Genomic DNA, 26,106 nt, shown 5'->3' with positions numbered 1-26,106 from the left:
AAATTTCTTAATGAGTTTAGGAAGAGAACTCTAGACTGTAGGCGGGATTGACCTTTTTCCCCATCCGGAAGCACGACGCCTCCCTCCTAAATATGCATTTCCTATTTTTTGCCTCTTTTTTTGGGATCTGGTTTCTCTTTCTCTCGGTTTAAACTGTTTCTGATTGAATCAATTTGGAGGGCGAAGTAGGTCAGCCTAGCGTTTTTGGGTATCAGTGGCGAACTGGGAAATTGCCAATTTGATATATTGGAAGCGAATCTCGATATTACTAGAAAATGTGATCTATGTTATTGAAAGAATTGATATCAATAATGATGTAGCTCTGTAATTGGGTCTCAGGAATGGTTAAATTATACGTGTTTGGATGAGATTATTATTAAATTAACAATAAAAAATATGATGAAAATTATAAATCTGTCACCTTGAAATATTCAATTTATTTTAATTATCTAAATATAAATAAATACATTATATAAATACATTACAACATTGTACTATTCCGGGGGCAATGGGGTGTGGTCAGCAGCATTTTCATCGTATGTAACATCAAGCATTCCTCCGGCATTCTATATCATTTTTATACGCCACAATTTTCATTTTTTCATGACTCTTTTTCCAGCACAAGTCCTCTCCACATACTTCCGGGAGGGAGGAGAGCGCATGTATTCCTAGGTGCATTGCGGTCAATTTATTGTTGTCGCTGTAGCAGTTGCGCCGGACACGACGACGAGATAGTTTCCAACTCGACACATTCACAATTCCACAACTTCGTTTTGTATTCCGGGTGAAAAATGAAAAAATACATATGTATGTGCAGAGTGGAAACTGTGATTTCAGGCGATTTCAACAATCGTTTTATCAATTAGAGGGCAATAGAACAGGAAAATAGAAAGAAGAAAAAATTTCATCAAGTTTTTCACTCTTTCATCTCCTCAAAGAATCAAATTCCTTCATCGCGCAAAAGGGAAGTTTTTGTATAAGAGCAGGGCAACCCGTTGGAAGTGGTTCGAACACATTGACGTTGCCCCAACGGTCGGTGCCGGGGAAACCTCAGGGAAATATTATAAAAACCCCGGACAAAACAGCTCGATCCACAAAAATAAAGGAAATGGTGGAGAAAGTATGTGGTCAGTGAAGGAGCTCGTGGAGCAAAGGAGAATGAAAAGCAACGCCTTTGAAATACGAGTTTTCGAGTGATGATAAAACCCTTGGATATCGACTGTATAGAGAAGTTTGCATTACTCCCGTGATGGAAAAGCTGCTCATCGTTCTCATTTCATTTCAGATGTTTCAGTCCTTTCGCAGCATCTTCTGAAGTTTCGAATTAATCTTTTCAGAAGATTGTTGATTCACTCGGGCGTAGGGATGAAATTAAGTACATCTTCACAACTTTATAGAAGTTAAGCTGATGGAAGAAAAAATATCCTCAAGGCAGTTATCGTGTAGATCGGTTTTCTTACAGATCCAATGAAATTTTTATCAGCGATAAAAAATAGTGGTTTCTCATTGAACCCGTGAAAATTTTGAAATACGAAAATTCTGTTGAGTTTATTCTCCGATATTCAAATTATTTAAAGTAATGGATCTCCACAGTACTTTAGGGCAAAATACAAGCTGTTCTTTTGCTATTTTGATTATTATATGAACATTTAGTTCGTATAATATTAAGACATGGTCAAAAGAAAATTATTTAAAAAAATTTCAGTAGTTCTATGGTGTCGTTTGTGTTTAATTAATTATTCAAGTTGTGCCTTACCCCTCACACTATTGACAAGGTGGTAGCGACAAATTTTTTTAAGTGTATGTCCTTACACTATTAAAAAAATTTGTCTGAAATTTCCAGTACACTTTTTGGAATTTTTTTTCAAATTTAACTACCACTTAAATTTCACGGAATTTCGTCATTGAAAATTCAGAATTTCGTAGAAAAATGAAACAGAACTCTAAATTTCAACTCCATTCATCCCTGAGAATGAATAGAAAACCAGAAAATTCCCGTAAATATATTCTTGGATTTTCAGTAAAGTGACACTGAATTCGATTTAGGGGAAAAAACTCCTGAAATTTCAGATTTCACTGGAAATTCAATGTAATTTGGCACTGAAAATTCATATTAGAATAGAAATTCAAATAAATTGAGGAATTCTCGTCGTTATGCTGCTTAAAAATCTGGAATTTTACAGAATTTTCAGTGAAACCTGAAATTTCATGATGCAGTTCACTATCCTGAACATTAGTAGTCAATTGTCCATAAAATTTAATTTTCTACTGACAGTGTAGAGAACAGGTTTTTCTTATGATTGACCGCATGTTTTTCATAGACAATGTTTATAATATTCCCCAGCTATTGAAAAAAATTCTAACTATCTGTACTACAGCTTAGGGGATAATAAATAATGTAATGCGAAATATTTTATTTCCATTTTCTATTCAATTTCTATTTTATTTCTACTGAGACTTTCCAATTCACTTGGATATCAGTTGAAACTTCAAATATCACAAGTCTTTTCCTCCTCATCATCATGAACGTATTTCATCGAATTGAGCCACTTTTACTTGTTGAAATATTATTTCCTTCCGGAAAAACTCATTCCATCAATCATTCCAAATGAATGTTTACTTCGTGATTAATTTATGTCCGTCGTACTCGGTATCCCCCAAAAGTCAATCCAAATGAACGTGTTTTCCGGAGCACAGAAAATCGAAAAAAAAAAAAATACAGAGTAGTCCCAAGGGTAGGTGAGGGCGAGTGAAGGGCGTATCCCCTCGGGAAGATAGACAGAAAAATCTCTAATTTTCCCGATAATACTCGGCGAGTCGTGACGAACAGGACCAGATGCTCCCCTGGACCCCTGAGAGATTCTTAACACGGAACTGTACAACATCGCTGTGTTTTGAAAACGTGCCGAAATTGCGACAAACTGAAAACACTCGAGTGATCCCCACCTCCGGAACCTCTTTATAAGGGCACGTGTGTGCAAGGGAACACATCCCTCAAGGATATTCATCTCATTCCACCTAAATCCTTGGGAATCCGTTGGACTCAGCTGGCCCGGATTATTCACCCGATCCTGGCACACACCAGTGTTTTTTTCATAAACACATTTCCCTTTTTATAAATTTGTATTTGTAATTCTAAGAAATGAAAAAAAAATCCTCGGCGATTTATGGCTCGTCCATTACTCGAAGAGCCACAAGGTGAATATTTGTTGCAGTCTTAGGGTGAAAAAGAGAGGGGGGATAAACACTTCAGGGTACTTTGCGGCACTCGACGCACTTGAATTTTAAGGCCAAGTGCCGGAAGCGCCGCATCCGATACACCGAGATCACTAGACTCCGTCAACATCTGTTTGGGAAATTATGCACAAAGCTTGTGTACACTTTTTCGCGACAAGATGGGGAGGAAAACATCTCAGTTTTGAAATTGGGTTGTTGCAGGAAATTTCTTTATTGAATGCAATTATGAAATGCGGAAATTGCAATTCATGAATGAAATTATCTAAGAGTTATTTTTCAGAACAAAAATTTTGAAACAAATGTTGGACACGTCACAATGCGAACGTTCTCACCACTGACCAAAATGGAAGAAAATTGTATCGAAAATTTTTCATTCAATTATCATAGTCAGAAATTTTTTTAATCCACGCACAACCGGAATCGGTGTCCTATTGAACGGATTGATTTTTTAAAAATAGTTACGTCTTTATTTAATAAGAATTATGAGAATTTAAAAATCGACAAAATATCCAAAATATATAATATAACCCGCTATATTGTAAAGTTGTTAAAGAATTGCGATATTGATCAAATGTTCTGTTAAACATTCCCTCTTTATAGACAAGTCACACAAATTTTTAGAACTATCGCAACTTTTATGTTTTGAGATTGAAACAATTTCTAGAAGAATTGCGAGTGTCAAAGAATTGAGTAAAAATTCGGAAACCCGATTTTCAGGGTGCAGATTGACTGTTTGTACATTATACATGAAAAGAGGTCTTAATATTGAAAAATTGCAATTCCATTTTTTTTTAATTTCAACAATGTTCCTTAACCCTCTGAAGCGTTTCCAACACTGTGCACTTCCCATAAGATTAACCCTACACTCATAGAAACGGTGGAATGATTTACTTAACGAATCGTGTTAATAGTTAAAAAGTCTCGATAATAGCAACAAAATCCTTTTATCAGTCTAGATTGGTCACCATATAAGTAGCCAGCAGAATTAAAAAAAAACTTTTTAAATTGAAGTATTTAAAAAATTAGAGTAGTTTTTAGAAAAAGATAATTCCCGAATTTTTCCCCCATGTTAAATTAAATTGCTCATTGCGCGACGTTGCCAGAAACTCGCTAGACGCGCCCGGGCAGACTAGAGTGAATTCGACAACGCTGGAGCCTAAATAACACGGCAGTGAATTCCCGCTGAGGGACCGGGCTAGGGTTAATGTTCCAAGATGAACGATCACATTTGAACCTTCAAAGTTTAAATAATAAAATCTAGTTGGTCATAAATGGCAGCTCGGATATTTGAGTTCAAATATGTCAATCCCCATGATCTGAAATAAAAAAACTGGAGAAACATCCCGATAAAATTGAACAGGCCCAGAGTGACCCGTCACCCTCCCCTGTCGTATCGCATTTCATGGGAATATTTTTCGCCCCAAAAACTTGACTCCAGAAGTCCAAACAACCTCTTCTACATGACACATCCGGTGATACTGCCCCATAGAAATCATTTCCCCCCGATTTTTGTGGAAAATTGCAGCGTCGAGAAGGCAACTCGGGGAATTCAGTTGAAACGATTTGGGCTCAAAGTGCGCGTGACGTTGAGGTCTCAACGTGCAAATGACGCGAAAGATTCGGCGAAAGTCAGGAAAAGGTGTCGACGTCAATTCTCCCTGAAGGAGTGTCGGACGTTCGGCTGCGCTTCACGGCCTGTCCAAACAGCCATAAAGGTAATTTGCCGTAGAACGTAAAACTACAAAGAGTATCGTGCCGACGGAAGCGAGCAGTTGGATCTTGAGAGGACTATATGTATAAAACGATTTTTTTCACGAATTTTCGTTCGTATTTATGAGGAAAAATTATCGTAAAACAATACATGCAATGTATACCTGAATTACTAGTTTTAAACGGAAAATATAATGTCATATTTCGCAAATTTTTTTTTTTTTGTTTATTATGTTTCGAAAATTCTAAACTTTTTCATGGGAAAAACTAGTCGTTCAATATAGCCCAACCATTTCATAATTATTTCATGTCTTTGGTCGTCAAAGGACGGCAGTTCAGTGGAAAAATAACCCGTCAAATACCACTCGTGCTTCAAAATTAATCGGATATTTTCCTCAAGCTTTCCTGCCTAGGAACGAGTGTATCAAATTTCGCAGAAAAATCCCTCGTGCTTCGCACCAGGGATTTTAAACCTGCAAAATTTGACACAATCGTTTCTAGGCAACGAAGCTATCGGAAAATATCCGATAATTTTGAAGCACTAGTGGTATTACTACTACCAATTGAATACGATAAAAATTTCCAAGCTTCGGCACTGAAAATTCAGACGAAAGTTTTCAGCAGTGTATAGCGTATAGTCTTCAATATAAACGATTTCCAATCAATATTGATTCCATCAATCATCACCACATTCACCCAATCCAAGTAGAACCCACCATTTTTGCATTAAAAAAATCTTAAAAATGTCGGGATTCACCGCAAGGCTCTCAAACTTACCCATTCTCCCAGTATCCTTCATAAATCAAGTACTCACGATATTTGTAGAAAACTGAGTGGCGACTGGTAAGTAGCGACTTTGATGTCCACCGAGTGTTGAAGCATTCATGAATATCATTAATAACTTTTTGTCAGTGAGGGATAACGCTCGACGGAGACCGGAGTTACATTAGCTAACTCCATTAATATTTCTAGACTCCTCTTTTCCAACCATCAGTCTGGTTAATTATCGTTTGACTGATGGTCCTACCGCAATGCTTCCGCCACCGCAATGTGAATCCCCCAACTGATCGATTCCATCTCCATCGGGTAAGAAATTTCAGTAAATCCACCTCGTCTTCAAGTATTTTTTATTGTCATTGTGATTGATATTTACATAAATCTTGAGCAATTTGGTACCCCTGTTATCGAATCGAGAATACACCGAAACAGAATCTTGGATTCTTCAACTATGCATTCACTTAAATTAATGACTAATTTATTGATCAACTCCTCTGTCAATTTTCCAGAGAGTTGAATTCATAATTTTTACTATAAAAAAGCAGTAAAATAGTCTCCCCAGTTTTTTATTGTACATCACTCGATGCGTTTTCCTTCTGTCAATTTCTTTGGCAATATTATTTGGCATTGCTTATTCTTCAGCCTTACAATTAATTCCCCTCTGAATAGTTAAGTCACTGAACAGAAATGTCTCTCATTTGGTTCTGTTGATCATCTAGAAATAGCCATGGTAATCAGGTCCACGTGTTCCACGAAATAAAAAAACAACTGGCATTTAATACTGTTGATAATTCAATTATGAGGTGGATAATGACTATTATCATTGGACTCTCCACTTATGCTCTGCACAATCATATTGAGGCAGTCAAGGCTGCTCCCACTGCTCTGATTGGGTGAATTCTCTGCCCCTGTGAAGCCTGCAATCAGAAAAAAAAAACAAGCCATTGTTAGATACACGTGTTAATGGTAAAATGGAGTGTGCACTATGCGGCTTGGGAGAATCGATAATCGATCTAGGCGGTTCTATCAAGTGAGAGCAATTAATTCTATTAAACGTGTCGCGGTTTGCATTGAATCGCATTTTGATGCTCCAGACAGCCGGAGGGGGTGCTTCAATGTCGGTAGAGACGAAGCAGATGGATGGAAGACGAATAATTAACGGAAGTTTGCATGCCCCCATTGATTTTGCAATTTGGCAAGTTGAAGCCCTGTGAGGATTTGGGGAGAATATTTCTTTGGATGATTGAGAATATTGTGAAAAACGGAGAATATCGTTCGGAAATTGCTTTCTACTCCCATGAAAATAAATATGTGGCTAGAAAGGAGTTGAAATATGAATAAAAGAGTTGACCCACGCGAATCAGCAGGTCAAAAAAGACGATGCTGCACTGTTAAAAATTTTTGTCTTGAATTGACCAATTTTCAATTAACATTTCGGAATCTAAGAGAGATAGCAAAATTTTTGTTATAACCTTTTTGTAGAGCCGATTGAGAGCTACAACAAATTTAATTACGAAAATTTCGCTGTCTCCCTTAGATTCGGAAATATTTCTCAAAAACTCAACTGGGAGATGAGTCAACTTAAACCGTTTTATCACTTCGCTACTGAATTAATCACGTGTTATGATTCTTTCACCGTGAGAAACCACAGCATTATCAAAAAACTGTGCTTTCAATCGTGGAATAAGAAGATACTAAAGTGATGGATTTGATCAGCCTAAAAATACAATTGAAAATGGCATAAAATGATCAATTAAGTTGACTCGCTCATTTTTTCACTCGTCCCAAACCACCTAGATACATTCACCCCAATTTCAGTAATTGTCGCTGCATAAATTGACGTGTCTAATTAAATAAACCAAAATGCACATGGAGTCCGCATTCATGAATAAATACCAGAATTAATCAACTCCCGATTCTACCTGCTCTTTAAATATGTCTATCGATCCCATCGAGTTCAGCGAACCCCCTCGAACCCATCATGATATATTTTAATCCAGCAGTTACAAATTATCGAAAATGTCGATTCATCCACTAATGGGCTGGCATATGTAATGCGGCATTAAATGATTGATGACAGTCGAATGATTAAACTGTCTCATTGAATATGTTGGAGACAATGAAGTTTAGAGTACATACTGAAGTTGAGAGTGGAAACTTTGGGGGATGTGATAATTAGGGTGAAGTGGAATAGACCATGGTGTGATTGGAGTTGGGGAACAAAGGAATTATTGAATAGAGGGAGCGGAAGGTCGCTCGGTCCATTTGCATTTCATAGAGAAGTGCTTTAGGGCTGTGGAACGTAGGTATACTGTAACAGTGCACTTGTGTCCCCTTCAGGGTCCACTTGCTCTCCATCTAATTACATTCTCTAATTACCCCGAGAACATGGATAGAGTCAATGCCACAATCTCACGATGTTTTTCTTTTCAACTGCCTCCGTCACTCGCATCCCTTGGGGAATAACATTCCCGGTTATAAATACAATTGTGAAATGAGAGTGAACAGTGGGACTGTTACAATGTGTTACTAAATGACTCGGAAAGAACATCCAGAGATGATGAATTGATATTGGTGGACGGGAGAATAACTGAGGTGGGATTCGGAAAGTGCTTGTTCAGCCGGTTTGCGGACGAGTATTTTCCATCTCTGCCAAGAATAACCAAGTTCGGAGTATCTTTCGGAGGCAGTTCATATCTTACTTGAGGCATTTCTATGATAAGAGCATGAAGGAGAAGTTCACGGAGAGAAGAATAATGTTAAATTCAGGATAGGTTTCTCTTAATTCGGTGCTGGAACGAAACGAGTTTTGTTTCAAACGAAAATGGGTGTTGTCCATTAACACAGGGAGTATGAATAAGAATGGATGAATAAATGAATAAAAACATAAATGAATGAATGAATATGAAATATTGTAGAAACTTATCAATTCTAGGATATTGAATATTATACGGGGAAAAGAGTTGAGGAAAAAGTAATATGGAAATGACTTAAGCGGAGACTACAATGAGTTTTAAATGAGTTTTTCCACTGAAAATGCATTATATATGTCTAAAAACGAGTAATTAGTGCAAAAAAATTAATTGCTCCAGTTTTTGAGCTATAGAGGTTTTTTCAAAATTTTTGAAAAAATGTGCATGATCGTTTACTCAATTTTTAAAACAATCTGCCCTTGCGTCCCATGTATTTTGTTTTAGAGCTGTAGTAAACGAGTGTACAAGGACAATTACGAGCTTGTTTATTGAAATTCGACTCCTATACAGTTAATTTCATTTTTTTTAATACAAAAAATTACACCATTCATGTGAAATAGGCAGAAAAATGTTTCTGAAAAAATCGAAAATACAGTTTAAATATTGTAAGGATCATTTTTGTGGCTATTTCACGTGAAGGGTGCAATTTTTGAAATAAAAAGAAAGAAATTAGCTGTGTAGGAGTTGAATTTCAAAAAACTAACTCGTAATTGGTATTGTACATTCTTTAATTTAGAAAAAAAAACTCTGCACTTCAAAAATTGGAGGGCCTGGATTATTTTCAACACTTCAAGCATCTGCGGGGAAAGTGAATAATAAACAGTTAATTTTTTAAAACTAATTATTCGTTTTTAGATATATATAATAGACATTTTCATGATGGAAATCTAGGGCAAATATTTATTCCGTTCATCGAACTGAAAAATCTTCGGAAAGGATAAAAAATTCTGATAAGTATTGACATTTAAGATAATTTAAATTTGAGCCCTCAAAAATTATGATTGATATGTAAATTCCGTAAAAATGTCCGAAAATCGAGTGACTCTCAGGATGAAAATGTCTATCGATCTTCAATGCATAATAAATCTCTCTCCAATAGCCCGCGAACTTTAGAACTCAGTTGTCTCCCCTTAAAAACTACGTTGGTTGACGTAATTCTCGTGCATCATTACGGATTCCCAGAAATTACTGCTCTCCGCACTAATTTTTATGGGGTGTCGTGGAAAATTACGTTTCGATCCATAAAATTCTTTGAAACTTTGTTTTATGCTCCGGATTTATCCATGTTTTAACGTAAAACCTCTCGAAAGAGCAGTTTGTTTCACTTTTATGTGTTGTCACATAATTTTTCCTGAAGTTTTTTCTTCGTGTACAGATGTATATTAACCCTCGGACGAAAAATCCTCTCAAACCCTGTCGGTGTGAGCGGGACGCGGGAACGAGCAACCGGGCTTAGGCGTTGTGTGTGGCAGTAAGCGTTCTGTTCACAGGTTTAATATTACACGCACGGAGAGAAATATTCAGTAAAAATTACGGAACAATTCACGTAATCCGCAATGGGGAATCGTCTTCCGGTAATTTTTTATAGGAGTGGAACAGAAGAAATCCGGACGCTCAGTGAATTCTCAGGTTCATCACCGAACAAAATACGAACTTGTCGCGTAATTTTTCGCGAAGAACTAAAATCTTACAGGAACTTCCCGACTTATTATGCCTCCAAAATCAAAAATTCTTGAACGTTCACCAATTTTTATGAATCTGGTGAGTTATTTCTACGTTGCGATCCGTAAAATTTCTCAATCCTTCGGGAAAAATTGCGGAACGACTTGTTGTCCCCACAGCGGTGAGTCATCAGACGGGTGATTAATTTTTACGGAACAAATCGTAGAATTTACGTGGCGATTCGTACAATTTCAGTTCCGACTCTCACTTTTTATTACATTTTACTTCGCTCGCGAATTACGTTTCGAAACGTAATTTTTACGTTTTTATCTGGTAATTTTTATTGAATTTTCCGAGTTGAATCCGCGCATTTTGTGTTAATCGCCATTTACGTTTTGACATTCCGCATCTTTGTATTTATCTATACCCAATCTAATGTTTCGGTCCTGATGACTTGGAGCAATTGTGTTTACACAGTTGAGTCCTAATATATAATAAAATAAAACGTACAAAAAAATAAGCCAGAAATTATTTCCTCCTCTTCTCTCACCGCATTCCTAGTTCCCCCAAAATAGCGATATTTTCGCCTGAGAAAAGCCTTTCCACATCTCCATTTACCACCTCCTGATTGTGATTCGGTTTGGCGTCCTTGGCGTGAATATCTAAATTCCCAAGTGCTCGTGAATGTTCCATCTCCTGCAGTATGCAACTGACAGAAACGTGTTTTAGAGAAACGTGGGGAATACAACTTTGAACGATATAATCCATTGAAAAAGGAGCTCCACGAAATAAGACTTTACAAGCGTTAGAACCTGTCAGTTGGCTCATGTGACAGTGGCACGCACCGCGGTTTAAACAAGGTGAGGGGGCAGACTGGAACTTTTCGAGAAAGACAGTAGTTGTCGTCGTATCAAAGCTGTGGAGGTGACACGAGCGTTGAAGATGGAAAAAGGAGAATGGCGAATGTTGGATAAAAGAAGGATGCAATTCCATCACAAGCAATCATCGTGCTGGTCCAATTATCGGGTCTTCGTAGAGTGCGAGGACTTTGAAAATGAGTGAAGTGAAAAAAAGGGGTAAAATGTCGTCATAAGCTATTGGACTCATGACTCTGCTGTAGTGGATGTCTTAAGTGTTTAACGTTGCCGACGGCTGGTGCAGTTCATGAGGCACTTAACGGCCAACGTCGGTGGCAAGTAACGTTGCAGAGTGTTGGCTTCAGCATTGATCGATCGTAGCTTGGGCTGAAGGCCTGGTGAGCATGATCTTCTCACACTCACAACTCCCAGATGAGGAAGAGGAAAAGAGTTGCGTGTGGACCATCAAGCTGTGTTGGATAAAGATGTACCTCGGGGTGAAATGCAGACCAGGAGGAATGGGAGAAGTAATAATATTGGAAGGGAAATGTGACGACAGATGTCAAGCTATGGGGACTGCTGCCTGGAGACAGGTGGCATACACAGCATCAAATCCTGTGGTATTTGGATACATTCGTGTTATTGAAAATGTACTCTCTTTGATCATTGATCCGGAGGAATCGAATATCCGAGGATTTTTATTTTTAGTGAAAGAGCATAAGCCACCGTAATCTCTCTGCCGTGAGATTAGGCATCGCCTAGAGCTTTGATACATACTCTCGTCACAAATGTCAGGGAAAATAACTATGGATGAAAATCTTTTCTTCCTCTGGATTAGCTTGGAAAAAATGAGCTTCCTCAGTGGAAATCTCGAACTCGTAAACCACTCTTTATGTACAATTCTGTTTTTAGCCGCAACACATTTAGGTAAAACTTTGCGCTTAAAATAACCCACTGCAAATGATTTTTACTATTTTTACGGTAAAGATTTGCGTCGTAATGATGCTCTCGGGCTTGGCAGAAACTTTGGTTCCTTTAAAAAAGTTCTTCTCCCCGCGGGTAATGAACAAGGCCTTCGGTCTTGGGAGAGTCAAATCCATGAAAGACGACACGAGTTTTATCGTTTCATCGTTTGGGTGCCAGCAGGGGCCAATTATATATTACGTGGGATTAAATGAGATTGCTGACGACAACGTTGTAAATCAAATTTTCTTGTTTTCGTCCAATGAATATTACAGAGTAATCCTCATTCTAATCGGGTCGAATAGTTGATCACCGTGTTTTCAATTTGTTGACGTTGAACCAAAAACTGCATATGAAGTTTCAATGGTGTGAATTCGAATTCAGGTTAAGATCAAATCATTCATGGAATTTCGTATTTAATTTTTTTTCTTTCTTCCCCGTATACCTTTCGATTTTTACTGTTTTTCATTCATTTAACTAAACTGAGTTCAATGCAGGTTTGAACTTTCAACCTCATTGTAACAAATAAATACCAAATTCAAGTGAATTTCAATATAACTGAGATTTCAAGATATTAATCGCTTGATTTTTCGTAATTCTCATAAACTTTTGTCTGAATTTTTGGTGTCAAGTTCTGAAAGATTTCAATGAATGACATTTGCACTCGAATGTTCGGAAACGTCATCACTGAAAAATCCTATATTCTAAAGCTGTAAATTTCAGTTAAATTATTTAATAAGAATTAGGGAAATGAGAAAAATTTTAGTAAATAACTTCTTGAATTGTGAATTCGTAAGAAATTCATCTTATTTTTGTTCTGAATATTCATGTGCAATTGAAGATTCAAGGGAGTAGTAAAATGTCCGTCTTATCCCTGCTTGAAATTAATGAATTCACTTTTATCAACTGAGACAGTCCCGGTATTTTCCATCCTCCCCTTTCATCCGAGACCCATTTGCTCCTCATCATCATAAAACATCACGAAAAATCATGTTTATTGCGATACTCTCTTTTATTATAAAACAATTAATTGAATACAAGAGTACAAAAAAATTTAATAATGAAAGAAGATGCATAAATAATTGCCAATTAAAAATAATGTGAATACAAAGCAGCACCGTTTAATATTACTCTCATGTATGCTTCGTAGCACTTTATAAATAAATACCACACGGATAGACTGATTCATTTATTCCAAACGAGATTCATTAACTATTACCGAATGGTAGAGTTGAATATGACCGAATGAATATTCATTAATAGTTAACGAATGGTTCACTTGAAAAGTCAAAATCGAGTCGAACAAGGCTCCTCAAATGTGTATTTGTCAACTATCAACGAATGAACATTTGGTGAGACCGAATAGACCTTCGTCTCCAACCAAATCCATTCGTTAACAATAACTAATTCTTTCCATCAGTGCACAATCTATTATTGTAGTAATCAAAACGCACGATGAATCTAATTCAATTCAAAAGGTTGCTTCACTCGCTCGTGCGTTGGGGTATGACTGATAGGGGTGTGTTGGAGAAGATGTGACCGATTAGAAGTAGAACCAACAACTTGCCGATTGATTCCTTTTTCTTGTTCATTCAGTGCAACGAAAAATTTCAAAAAAGTTTAAAAATGTCGGAAAATTCATATTTGAATAATCCTACAATCGCTGAGACGATTTCGCTGGAATTTCACCCCAGCCAAGAAATTTCTATTAACAACTTAATGAACTGTCAAGCTTTTTTCGCCATTCGGAGTGATTTTATGCTGGAGAATCGTTAGTTTCAACATTGCGCGTTGTCGACAGAATGCAAATGAGCCCAAACCCCCCGAATGCAGGTGGACGAGAATAGAAAAGGGGAGAAATAGAGCGCAGTTCGGGGGTGGGGTTGTGCCGACAATTTGCCTCGTTCGGTTTAATGTACGTACCGATGCATCCCACATACCCGTGAAAAGCTAACAAAATTATGTGACTGCCACTATTTTCCGGGAGAACCGGGGGTGTCATGGCACGGAAGACCATATATTCCTCTCACTCCGACATCTCCACGTATTTTCGTTCACCGGGGGTTATTTTTCTCTCAACATGAGACAAAATTGAGAGGAGAAAATGTGTGAATGGGATCGTTTAATCTCATTTGGTGATAATTACCTGGGTGTTTTAAAATTCAGGAGCTCGATTGGTTCTTAATTCTAGTTGGGAACCACTATTGACAATTTTTGGTTGAAATCTCTGGTACACTTCTTGGAAAATTTTATCGAGTGGCCATTTCACTGAAATTTCAAGGAATTTCGCTATTAAAAGTTCACAATTTAATTGGGAAATCAATGGAAAATTTTAGCTCTGTTTCAATTTTCTCACGAAAATGAATAAAAATCAGCAAAATGCACACGGGGCAAAAAAAAGTTTGCGTTTTTTGTGGATATATCCCTCTCTTCAGGGACTGATCATTAAATTTCAAAAATCCTTCCCTAATTTTTATCGATTTTTGTCATTAGCGGGAATTAACCCAAATTCCAAGGAATCAATCACTGATTAATTAGCGACAAAATCGCTTGCCTTTAGGATTTCTCCATCGTTGAATTTCAGAATATCGTCGATCCCTAAAAACCAAAACTTTTTTTTCTCTCTGTAGGCAAATAGATTCTCAAACTTTCAATCAGTTGCAAATTCCGCGTAATTTGGCACTAAATCAGTAGTGAAGTAGTCAATCGGTTCAAGTCGACTTAGCTCCCAGTTGAGTTTTCGTTGAATAACTCGAAAGTTAAGAAAAATAGCGCCATTTTCTGTACAAAAAAGATTTTTCGGAAAATTTTGCCAACTCCTTTAGACTTTGAGGTATTCATCGAGAACTGGCGCTAAAATGGAATTGACTTAAACCCCTTGACCACTTCACTACTGAAATATTCATGTTCCTCCTCCCCCTGATGCTAATAAATTAGGAGGTCCAATGAATTCTCACTGAACTTTGGAATTTCAAGATTTTTTTCTCCCCTAAATCGAACTCGATATCACTCTATTAACAATTACAACGTCACTACCCATGAAATTTTATGTTTTTTAAATATGTACAACTAGTGCACTAAAGATTCACTCTAAATTATTTTTCTCCGCCGTACGCAAACAATAAATAGTAAAAAATGTCCAGTCACTTTTGGCAGACCCAATTCCGAGATTTTCATCTAATCAGTGAAATTAATCGTCCGTTTTGCGCGGATTCACATTATGAACGAGGTAAGCCAAGACCGACAAGCAAAAATAACTGGTCAACTTTCATGGATGAAGCAATCTACAAGGGTACACATTATTTTTGAAACGGAAGTTAACAATCTATGAATAGTTGGGTTTGTCGAGAATTCTATCACTCACCACCAGAAGCTTCGAGCCGAATGATATGTCGAATCAGCGTACGAGTACCAGTGATTTATGTACCTCGTTCCTATCTTGAAAGGCATTATGAATCATGGGGTACCTTGTACCGGTGATTTCCCCCCCCCCCCTCCACCCTCCCGCAGTCTGTACTCGTGCGCATTTACCTACAACCGTGACACGATAATTCATTGCCACGTTAAACGCTCGTTTCACGGCATAATTTAAATGGGCGTTACGCATTTAAATATGCACTTGAAAAGAAAAGTCCCTTGAACTTGATATTCTTTTGTAAATTCGAGGAATTTCGCCAATAAAAATTCACAATTTGATGGAGAAATCAATAGAAAATTTTAGTTTTTATTCCACGAAAATGAATCAACATCAGAAAAATTCACACAGAGTCTCTTCAGGGCCTGATCATTAAATTTTAGAAATCCTTCCCTAATTTTCATGGATTTTGGTCATTAACGAGAATTAACGTAAACTTCACGGATTTAATCACTGATTGGTTAGCGACAAAATCACTTGCCTTTATAGGATTTCTCAATCGTTGAATTTCAAAATGCCGTCGAGCCCTAAAAACTAAAACTTTTTTTTTCTCTTTGTAGGCAAATGGATTCTCAATTTGGCACTAAACATTCATGTTCCTCCTTACCCTACTGCTAATATATTCGGAGGCATAATTTAAATGGGTGTTATGCATTCAAGTGTGCACTTGAAAAGAAAAGTCCCTTGTTTTTTGTAAATTCAAAGAATTTCGTCATTAAAAGTTCCCATTTTGATGGAGAAACCAATGGAAAATTTTAGTTTTTATTCCAGAAAAATGAATAAAAATCACGAAAAGTTACGCAGAGCAAAAAAAAGTTTAAGTTTTTAGGGATACATTCGTCTCTTCAGGACCTAATCATTAAAATTAAAAATTTAATATTTGGCACGATCGTTTGTTTACAGGGAAGCTTGAAAGAAATACCCGATTAATTTCGAAGCTCGAGGGATATTTGTCGGATTATTTTTTCCAATCGGATTGTGGCCAATTAGAGTCCAGTGGACAACAGCAGGAGGTGAATTGGGGAAGATTTGAACAAATTCTGTTAACAGAATAACCAGATTTCCGTACACTATCAAATACAAGATTCGACCTAAAATGAGTCGAAAAAATGGAGAGCTACTGCGAAATATTCAAAAGCTAGGAGGAAATATCGAAAATAAAACTGTCAGGTGGCCTCAAATACTGAGCTCTTATTGGTCGAAATCCGATTGGGAAAAATAATCACTGTGAAACATGTCACGTGACCCCAAATACTGCACTCTGATTGATCTAAATCAGAATTGAGGAAATTACCAACTATAATACCCCAAGACCTTCAAAATTATCGGATATTTCCCGAATGTTTTGTTGCATAGCAACGAGAGGGATCAGATTTGCAGAATAAAATCCCGATCGTTGATATGCAGGAAAACTTGAGGGAAATATCCGATGAATTTTGAAGGTCGAGGGGTATTCGGAGGACAATTTCTTCAATTCTGATTTTGGCCGATCAGGGTGCAGTGTTCGAGGTTACGGGACACATTTCACCAAAATGAGAGGAATATCTGTCGAATCCGTGGAAAACAATTGACAGGCTACAGGAAAATTATCAGACTGATAATTTCCCTGCAGCCGGGGAAATTATCAGCGTGAAATGCGTCACGTGACCCCGAATACTGCACTCTGATTGGTCAAAATCAGAATTGAAGAAATTGTCAAAATAATTGGACCCCCACGCCTCCGCAAAACACAAATGGAGTCTTCAGACGCTGAAGAGAACGAATTTATTAACATGTGATAATCCTTCGTTTGGATGAAATAAATTTATTTATTTTCAACAAAATCATTGTTAAAGTAAATGCAAAACTTTCACCAAGAATGGTATTCAATTTAAATTCATAATTTCTCTGTGTTAATTGAGGTAAATTTTCCGTACGAGTTTCGTGATTTTTCCTCAATTCCGAGAAAATAATATTTAAATTTTTATCTTCAATTTTTTTTTCCCGAATACTAATCCGTAATTTTTCACTTGAGAGACTTTAACACAAAATCCGTAGGGAGGAAATTAACTCATTAACTCCCGTAAATGAGATTTTCTGCCCTTTGTTGTGCTCCGAAAGCAAACGACAAAAGAAAATGCAAAAGACCATTCCTTTATACACCGTACAATTCCGTTAATTGAGAAATTCTCGCTATAATACTATAATACGTTATGAGTAATCTTTGTATGAATAAATATGCAATGTAAATCAGCACAGTGTATGAATTAGAACGGGTTAATTACATTTTCGTCTTCAAAGGGACACTCGGGCGGTCGCTAATTTGCCCGAGTCCTCTCCTCTGGGTACTCCAGTGCAACTGCAGTGTACACACTCACAGTGAGCACCAAATCCAAAAGGTTAAAACGCCTGTGTGCACCGAAAACGCAATGCACACGTGGAAAGACAGACTCCCGTTCATTCGTCGCTCATTAGCGTAGAATAACGTATGTATGGTGAGTAAAAGTTTAAATTACATCAGTTTGCAACATTGAATTTTTGCGGATTTAATTTTCGGACATGTGTTTGGGGATGGGAGCATAAATTCTGGTGGCAAATTTATCGCGGGGTAAGAATTATTTTTAATTGTTGTCAATTTAGGTATTGCAACAATTGGAAGAACTTCTGCATGATAAAATCGGATTATCATCATTGTGGACGTCCATATGAAAACGTCCAGTTTGTCGACATGGAGTTATATATACTCCGATAATGTTGATAAGATTGCGTACATTTCAAGCCTAAAAGCCATACACTGGTAGAACGGATTAGTTATTGTTAACGAATGGATTTTGGTTGGAGGTTAGGGTCTATTCGGTCCCACCAAATGTTCATTCGTTAATAGTTAACGAATGTATATTTGAGGAGCCTCGTTTGACTTGACTTTCGCCATTCAAGTGAACCATTCGTTAACTACTAACGAATATTCATTTGGTCATATTCAACTCTACCATTCGTTAATAGTTAACGAATCTCGTTTGGAATAAATGAATCATTCTATCAGTGTACAATTTACGTATCTTTTCCGTAATTCCGGAGCGAAATGTAGTTGTAGGAAATTTTATGGAACTATCATGGAATTTTTCCGCAGTGTTCCGTAATTTTTATCTGAATCTCCTGTGAAAAATTATGATACTGTCACTTGAATTTTCTAGGTCGATTCTGTAATCGTTTCTCTCCGTGTACATGGAGAAAAAGGTTAAAGAAACATTACCAAACAAGTCAAGTAGGGAAGCTGGTGCATGCAGCCTCGCGCTCTCCAAGGAGTCATAAACAGTTAGAATGGGTTCTTAGAGGTGTTTATTGACATTGATTTTTTATTGACATTAAACATATTCAATTATGTAATTCAATTGCCATCGGCCAGTGAGCGATGGAATCGAACTCTGCGGGTAATACCGCCCGGCATGCGTGCAATACCGCCCACCTTGTTTTGATGACTTTTTTGAGCAATGCAGACCAACCGTTATAATTTTTCCTATTTTCATCCTTCGTTTCCATTCTTTGGCTCCATTTTCAGAAAGATTTCACGTGAGTAATAATAAATTTCACCCCGTTGACCCGGGAAAATTTATTAATCGTGAGGGTCATTTGTATCGAAACTGTAAAATTTACCCTGCATCCTATCAAAAATTATCCCAGTGAACGTGAATAATTGCTCTAATTTCTCGTATAATTTTTCTGTAACGAGAATGATTTTTAGTGAACTCCTTTGGTAAAAATTCACTTCCATCCGTCCTCGTGACTTTCAGACGGGTACAAAAAGAACAACCCCCTGTCAGGGTGGGAAGCTTTCACTGAATAGGATGATAATTGTTGCATCCGTAAATGTAGTTTTTTTTACCGAGAAAATCGTAAGAGTATCCACTAAAACCAGTATTTTTTCACGGAATTACATTTCGCTCCACGATTACCATTGGTATAGTAAAACTTTCCGCGATTTTCGGGTCAATTTTTATCCAATTCAGTAGTGAAGTGGTAAACGGAGATAAGTCGACTTATCTCCCAGTTGAGTTTTTGAGAAATATTTCCAAATATAAGGGAGATAGCGAAGTGTTCGTAATTACATTTGTTGTAGCGCTCAATCGACTCCACGAAAAACATTATAACAAAAATTTCGCTATCTCCCTTAGATTCCGAAATAAAATTGAAAACTGGTCAATAGTCAAAATTGACTTATGTCCTTTTACCATTTCGCTACTGAATTTATCTCTAAACTGTTAGATTTTCCTTTCAATTTCATTGAAGACATTATAGTAAATTTCATGAAAGTCACATTGAATCGGATTTAGGGAAAAAATGGTTATGGAGTTTCAAGTTTTAAGTAGAATTCACGGAAACTCATGAGTTATCACTGGGAGTGACATTGAAATTTAACAACTTGGTTGAATTTTCAGTGTAACATGAATATTCAGAAACAAAATGACATGAATTTTCAATTTTTCCCCGAAGTTTCCCGATTTTTCTGAACTTTCACAAAATAATTGAATTCAATAATCAAGTATTTTATTGATTTCCAGATCACTGGAACAGAAAATCAAAGGAGTATTTGATCTCCTGAATTTCAGTGGAACTTGAACACGATAAAAATTTCCGGAATTTGGCACGGAAAATTCACACGAAAATTTTCAACCGTGTGCATGCCACGGTTCTTGTTTCCAGTATCATGGTTCTGGATTTCAGTACCGTGGTGCTAGAAACCATAAACTTTTTTTCTCCGTGTCATTATTGAATTTTTCTATAATTTGGAGGATATTCTCCAGGATCTCAACCGTAAACCAGTGAAACTGCAGCGATAAGTCATGCTAATGCCCCGTGGCAATATATGGCACTTCGAGGTAGGGCACGAACAACTGAACTGCCCCCCCCCCCCTTCCGGACACTCCCAATCTCACGATTAAACAGAACAACACCAGATGATTGTTATGTTTTCCATGAAATTTAATTTTCTCGTATCCGAGAATAGTCAACAGATGTATTTTTGCAATCATTATCCCAGTTTTTGTCAGTTGATGTGTCTGAATAGGGCCATTCTCGAATTTCCCATGGGAGTCGAGGCGAAACGCATGGGCATTAATTAAAATAATCAGAATCCACACTGGCGCGACACGCTTCGGTAAATGGCTTGGCACCACCGCCCATGGCATCCCACCTGATATACAGCCGTGAGGATACGCAACCGCGTATATTCACTGGATGTTTCTTCTTTACCACCCGGCGTATATATCGCCGATTGCATGTACACGCAATTTTCGTTGGAAAATTTTCACACCAGTGTTTTGAAGGGGGTTGTAAGTGTAATTCTAAATGGGTACTTGAATCGAGTGTTAGTTGGCTGCCTATCGCGAGACCGTTTCAAGTAATAATGATGGTGTATGGGGAGTAGAGAGAACTACTGTCTTTGGGTTGAGTTATTGCTCCAGGGCTTGACAATGACTACACCATTCCGGAAGTTTAATTAGTAATTTGGGAACTTTTAATTAGTTGATTGAAAAAAAAACATCTTTTTGCTTGAGAACTTCGCGAAGTGGAATGCTGTGATTGGTTCTATCTCGGAGACAAGGGAATTCTGTTCTGAACTGAAAAAAGATGACACGGTTGACCCAAGCAGTTATCGGAATGTTGAAAAAATGGATCTTTTTCCGATTTTGAACGAATTTTTTTCTTTTAAAAAATGTGGAAATTTTATCCTGCATTTGAAAAAGTTTAAAAAAAAATCGTTTTGTTTGAGAACTTCATGAAGTGGAGTGCTATGAATGGTTTTGTCTCGGAGATAAGAGAATTATATTCTGAACTGAAAAAATGACGACCGGTTTTGCAGGAATAGTTTTCAGAATAATCAAAAAATGTTGTACCGATCCAAAATGAGAGGTTTTTATTTTAATCCAACTCTCTTGTTTTTTTAAATGACGTGACACACTGTTGAACAATTTCGGCTGAAATTTCGCGTAAACATGTCTATAAAAATCTATAAACTTGTTAATGAGTGTCATTCGCACTGGAATTTTAGAATTAGCGTATCTCGTCATTGAATAATCACAATTTGCAGACAAAATCAGGGGAAATTGAAAATTTTCGCTCAATAATTCAGTAAAAATAACTAAATATGAGGTAAATTTAAATGAATGTATTTGTGAATTTTAATATAAGTAGAAATTCGGCGTCATTTCATCATTTCATCATTCATGTTCATGTTCATTTCGAACTTTTAGCAATAAGTTGTGAAATTTTTGGTTTATTTCTACTTAAAACCTTTTGCCTCTTATTTTTTGGATTAGACATTGTTAAACAATTAAGGTTAAAATTTCGCATACAAATCTTTCAAATTTTCAAGAACCGACATTTCTACTAAAATTGTAGAATCATCATTTCAATCATCAAACCATCACAATTTGATGAACTGTAGAAAGTGGAAATTAAATTTCACTCTTTCAGTGAAACTGACGACAAATTAAGAAAATTTAGGCCATTTCATTCTTAAATTTCAACTTAATTAAACAATTATCTACATTCGATCTTGAACAGTCAGACTCAATTGAAAATTCAAGTAACTTGTGACATTTTTGTCTTATTTTAACTTGAATTGAATTTGAATCGATGAATTGATGAATTTTCCGCTGAAATTCAGAAAATTTTATAAGGGTTCTGCTCTAAATTGAATTCAATGTCATTCTTCTAAGGATGACTATTAAGCTGTCCTATTTCTTTTAATGATGCATCCTACAATCTCGTCAATTTTTCGAATAAAACCACATTCAGTCGAGATTTCCGATATGCATCTCGCAAACGACCGAAATCTCTGCAAAATTTAAAATTACAATTTGATGAAAAAATTCAATGGAATCTGTAATTTCAGTTCAATCACCCAATGAAAATTAAAAATAACTCTGAAAATCCAAGGAATACATCGCGAAATTGAGTAAGTTGTAACATTTTTATTCCATTTCAATTTCAAACTTGAAAATTTACGAACCTTTTTCCCTAAACCGAATTTAATATCATTCATCGGAAAATTTCTGAGACGTTGCATGAAATTCCATTTTTGTTTTTAAAATACGCTCCAATTTCCTGAATTCCCCAATAACGCCTTCAATAAAAAAAATCGATTCGAGAATCGTTTCTTTTCTAGATAAAATGTAATTATTGGAAGATTCTGGAAATTTCCAATCGAATAGCTCATCAAACAGCTCTAAAACTAGACGTCGCAATATCCGAAGAGCATAATATCGGTACAAGTGTACACATATCGAATAGCAATGCAAGCAGTGCGATGAGTGCTATATGCCCATGGGATACTGTTGAATTTGGCTCGCATCCACGAGTTATATTATCGCACACCCAACGACTATGGGAGACAGAGAAAAGGCCTGAAGCCTTCCTTAGTGCATCCAGAGTCGAAAGCGACTGAAGTACTGTACCAATGTGCAAACGAGGCTTGTTTTGGAACGGATCCACCATTACCGGGACTGATCCTCTAATTCCCCTCACTCGCATCTCTTGTCTTCTGTGACTAGTGTTGGATGCATGCAGTGAATGATTTTTGGCAGGGAAATAACCACCCACGAATGTTAATCTCCATTGTTAAGTCAAAAATCATAAAAAGTAATTGAATATGTGGAGTAACAAGCATGAACTTTTAATTGACAAAACCCAATTAACTTTAATCTGATAAATTTGTTCATGCAAAATGAATTTTAATTCTCGCTTTAATTTGACAAATGAATTTTTCGGTTCAGTTGAAATGTTTAGAACGAGAATAATGAAGAAATCACAGTATACCAGAGACAGTGACTTATAACCCGGGAATTATGAATTTTCCCAGGTTGTAAATACACCGCGACGAGAAAAGGCACAGTATATAAGAACGAAAATTAGTCCCTAACCGTTTGAATTCAAGTTTTCCAACTGGGCGGTTGGAGACGAGAAATTGCCGGGGCTCTATTTATCGTGGCTCTATAAATTTTCATGTAGTGCCATGTACACCGAGTGTGTTAAATGTGTGTTGTGCTACGCGAGCGTTATACCTATTTATTTTATTTTCACTCTCACCACTGCGTGCAGTACAACCTTTCAGATTTCAACTTTATTGGGTGTTCAGTTTCGATTTATTGGGGACAATTAATAATTTTGTCAAGAGGGATTTGCTCGTAAAATATTGGATGGAAAATATGCATGTCTCATGGAGAACTGATTATTGAGAATATGCTGGGGAAAATGGGATCGATTTTAGTGCATTTTTCAGGAACAGGAAAAGTTTTCGTGATTATTTCTTTTCCGAATTTTATTTACAGGGAAGGAATTGTAAGATTTCAGATTTCACTGAAAATTCAATGAAATTCAATTTTATGTGCAGCGGAAAGACGAGAATTTCCAAAGTTACTTGAAATTCAAATCAAAACATGAATATTTAGTAGCAAATTACTCTCAATTTTTAATTAATTGAAAAATCGCCACTATATTCACCTGAACTTCCTTGATTGTTATTAATTTTCATGGAATATTTGGCCGGAAATTTATAGTTAATTTATAGTTTTCTATATTGATTTTTCCCAAAAAATTTGAATTCTCAATGACACACTCCCTCGAAACTTCAGTGCAACTATAACGTGATAAAAAATTAGAAGAAATCTACGGAAAATTTCAGCCAACAATTTCAGCGAAAAACAACCGACATTTTTGGAGCACTTGTGGTATCACTACTGAATATTTTTAGAGAAGAAGGAATAAAGGAAGAATATCGTGCAGGAGAAGTACCTTTAGGGAATTTTTTCTTTCCAAGAAATAGGAAAATAGCATGAAGAGATAGATAAAGATGTCGCGAGTTTATGATATTCTACAGTTGAAGTTGGAAAATCAGGCTGGGAGGGCCTGGGGCCACTGGTGGCGCCGTGAATAATCATTTATCCCTGGGTACTCCATCAGCAGAGTGGGCTGCTCCCGCGGAAACTTTTCGTTCAACCAGTTCTCAGTCGAGGCGTGAGACGAAGGAATCCCTCGGCAATAACTCGGATACATCGTCAGAAAAATAATCAGAAATGTCGACTGATGGATGGAGACGTTTTGCCCGTCGAAGTGGAGGGAGAGGAGGGCTCATCAATATCTTTACACACGGACGAAAAAATTTAATAGAAAAACCTACCGAATTCGTTAGAAAATTCTATTGAATTTCTACTGAACTGTTCTATTAGTTTTTGGCCGATTCTATGGAAATGTTCAATCGAAAATATTCAGTAGACAAGTCAATAGAAGTCAATTTGTCTATATAATTTATTCTCTTGAGATATTTACTATAGAATTTCCTCGACTCAAATTTTCTGAGTTTTTTCGTTTGATTTTCTTGATGAGAAGAAAAGAAAAATAGAATGAAAAAATCTTAGAAAATTTGAGTCGAGCAAATTCTATAGAAAATATATGAAAAGAATAAGTTATATAAAAAAATCGAATTCTGTTGACTTTTTCTATTGAATGTTTTCTATTGAACATGTCAATGGAATCTGCCAAAAACTAATAGAAAATTCAATAGAAATTCAATAGAATTTTCTAACGAATTCGATAGGTTTTACTATTAAATTTTTTCGTGCGTGCATGGAGAGAAAAATTTGTTAGATTACGCCTGAGCTTCTATCCAGGCAGATACACCCATGAAACCTGAATGAGACATTGAACGCGACCATTTAGGACTATTATTCAAATGAAAACGATCACATCTGCTTTCCCTTAAAATATTTACTCAAATAACAATTACTATTATTCTTAGCACGAGAAGTTCAAGCGGAAGAAAGAGACTGAATGAAAGGGTGGAAATCAGTGAAGATTAGAGAATATTGGATAGATTTAGAATTCGGAACCATTAATGATGTTCAACTCCATAATTAATCAATTTACTCAATGATGGATCATAGAAATGTGGAGTGGAATAATACAATGCGTGTCAAATTGTCATTTACGCTGCGTAAATTGAGTTCAACTTTGAATTCAACGAGGGGGAAAAGCCATAAAATTTATAATTCCACTAAAAATTCAATAAAATTTCCAATTCTTGAGCAGCAGTAAAAGAACGACCACCTAACTTATGTTAGATGAATTTCCAATCAAAACATGAATACTCGATACCACATGACATTGAATTTTTTATTAATTAAAAAATTAGAGAATATATCTACCTGAATTATCCTTATTTCTACCGATCTTTAATAATTAAATAATAAATGAAATAATTAAATTGGAATTTACAGTTTCCATTGATTATTTCATCAAATTGTGAATCTAGTATCACGAAATTCCTTTTGCTAAGCATTTCCAAGAAGTGTAAGTAAAATATTACAATTTTACACTAAAATTTTTTAGTAGTAATTTCCCGATAGGTTCGTTGCAAACAAATGAGAGTCAAGTTTTGCAGAAAATTTTTATTATTCCCCCGATCAGTACCTTGGCCAATGGAGGATGGCATTTAATGTGAACGCAGTACAACCTACACTTCCGCAGTTCAATTTTCAGAATTTTAAAGTTGCAATTAATCTGGCAAATGGAAAAAAATACAGAAAAATTCTAGGACAAGTTGTATTTAATCTGGAAAATTCATTTGTGTCGGTGGAAAATTGGAATCACTGCTTTCTCTTCGAATATGAGCGGGATGTGAATATTTTCAAATTTTAGAATCTAATTTTAACAAGAAGAAATGAACAAAATGTGCAAAAACTTGGGTGAGAAGAAG

The 26,106-nt window shown here is 36.4% G+C and overlaps 1 protein-coding gene across 1 annotated transcript in view; it reads right to left on the bottom strand.

The window, feature by feature from the left end:
* Positions 1 to 6,057: 6,057 nt before the first annotated feature.
* LOC107040470 (myogenic-determination protein) overlaps positions 6,058 to 26,106 on the bottom strand; it is a 56,052-nt gene continuing 36,003 nt past the window's right edge. Inside the window, exon 5 of the mRNA XM_015260566.1 lies at positions 6,058 to 6,641. Within this exon, the coding sequence (XP_015116052.1) occupies positions 6,517 to 6,641 (125 nt within the window). The 3' untranslated portion in view covers positions 6,058 to 6,516. The remainder of the gene's footprint in view (positions 6,642 to 26,106) is intronic.

Source organism: Diachasma alloeum, unplaced genomic scaffold (assembly GCF_001412515.2).
Source record: "Diachasma alloeum isolate Michigan unplaced genomic scaffold, Dall2.0 Dall_scaffold_00336, whole genome shotgun sequence".
In the NCBI taxonomy this organism is placed as follows: domain Eukaryota; kingdom Metazoa; phylum Arthropoda; class Insecta; order Hymenoptera; family Braconidae; genus Diachasma; species Diachasma alloeum.
This window is presented reverse-complemented; position numbering and strand designations above follow the sequence as displayed.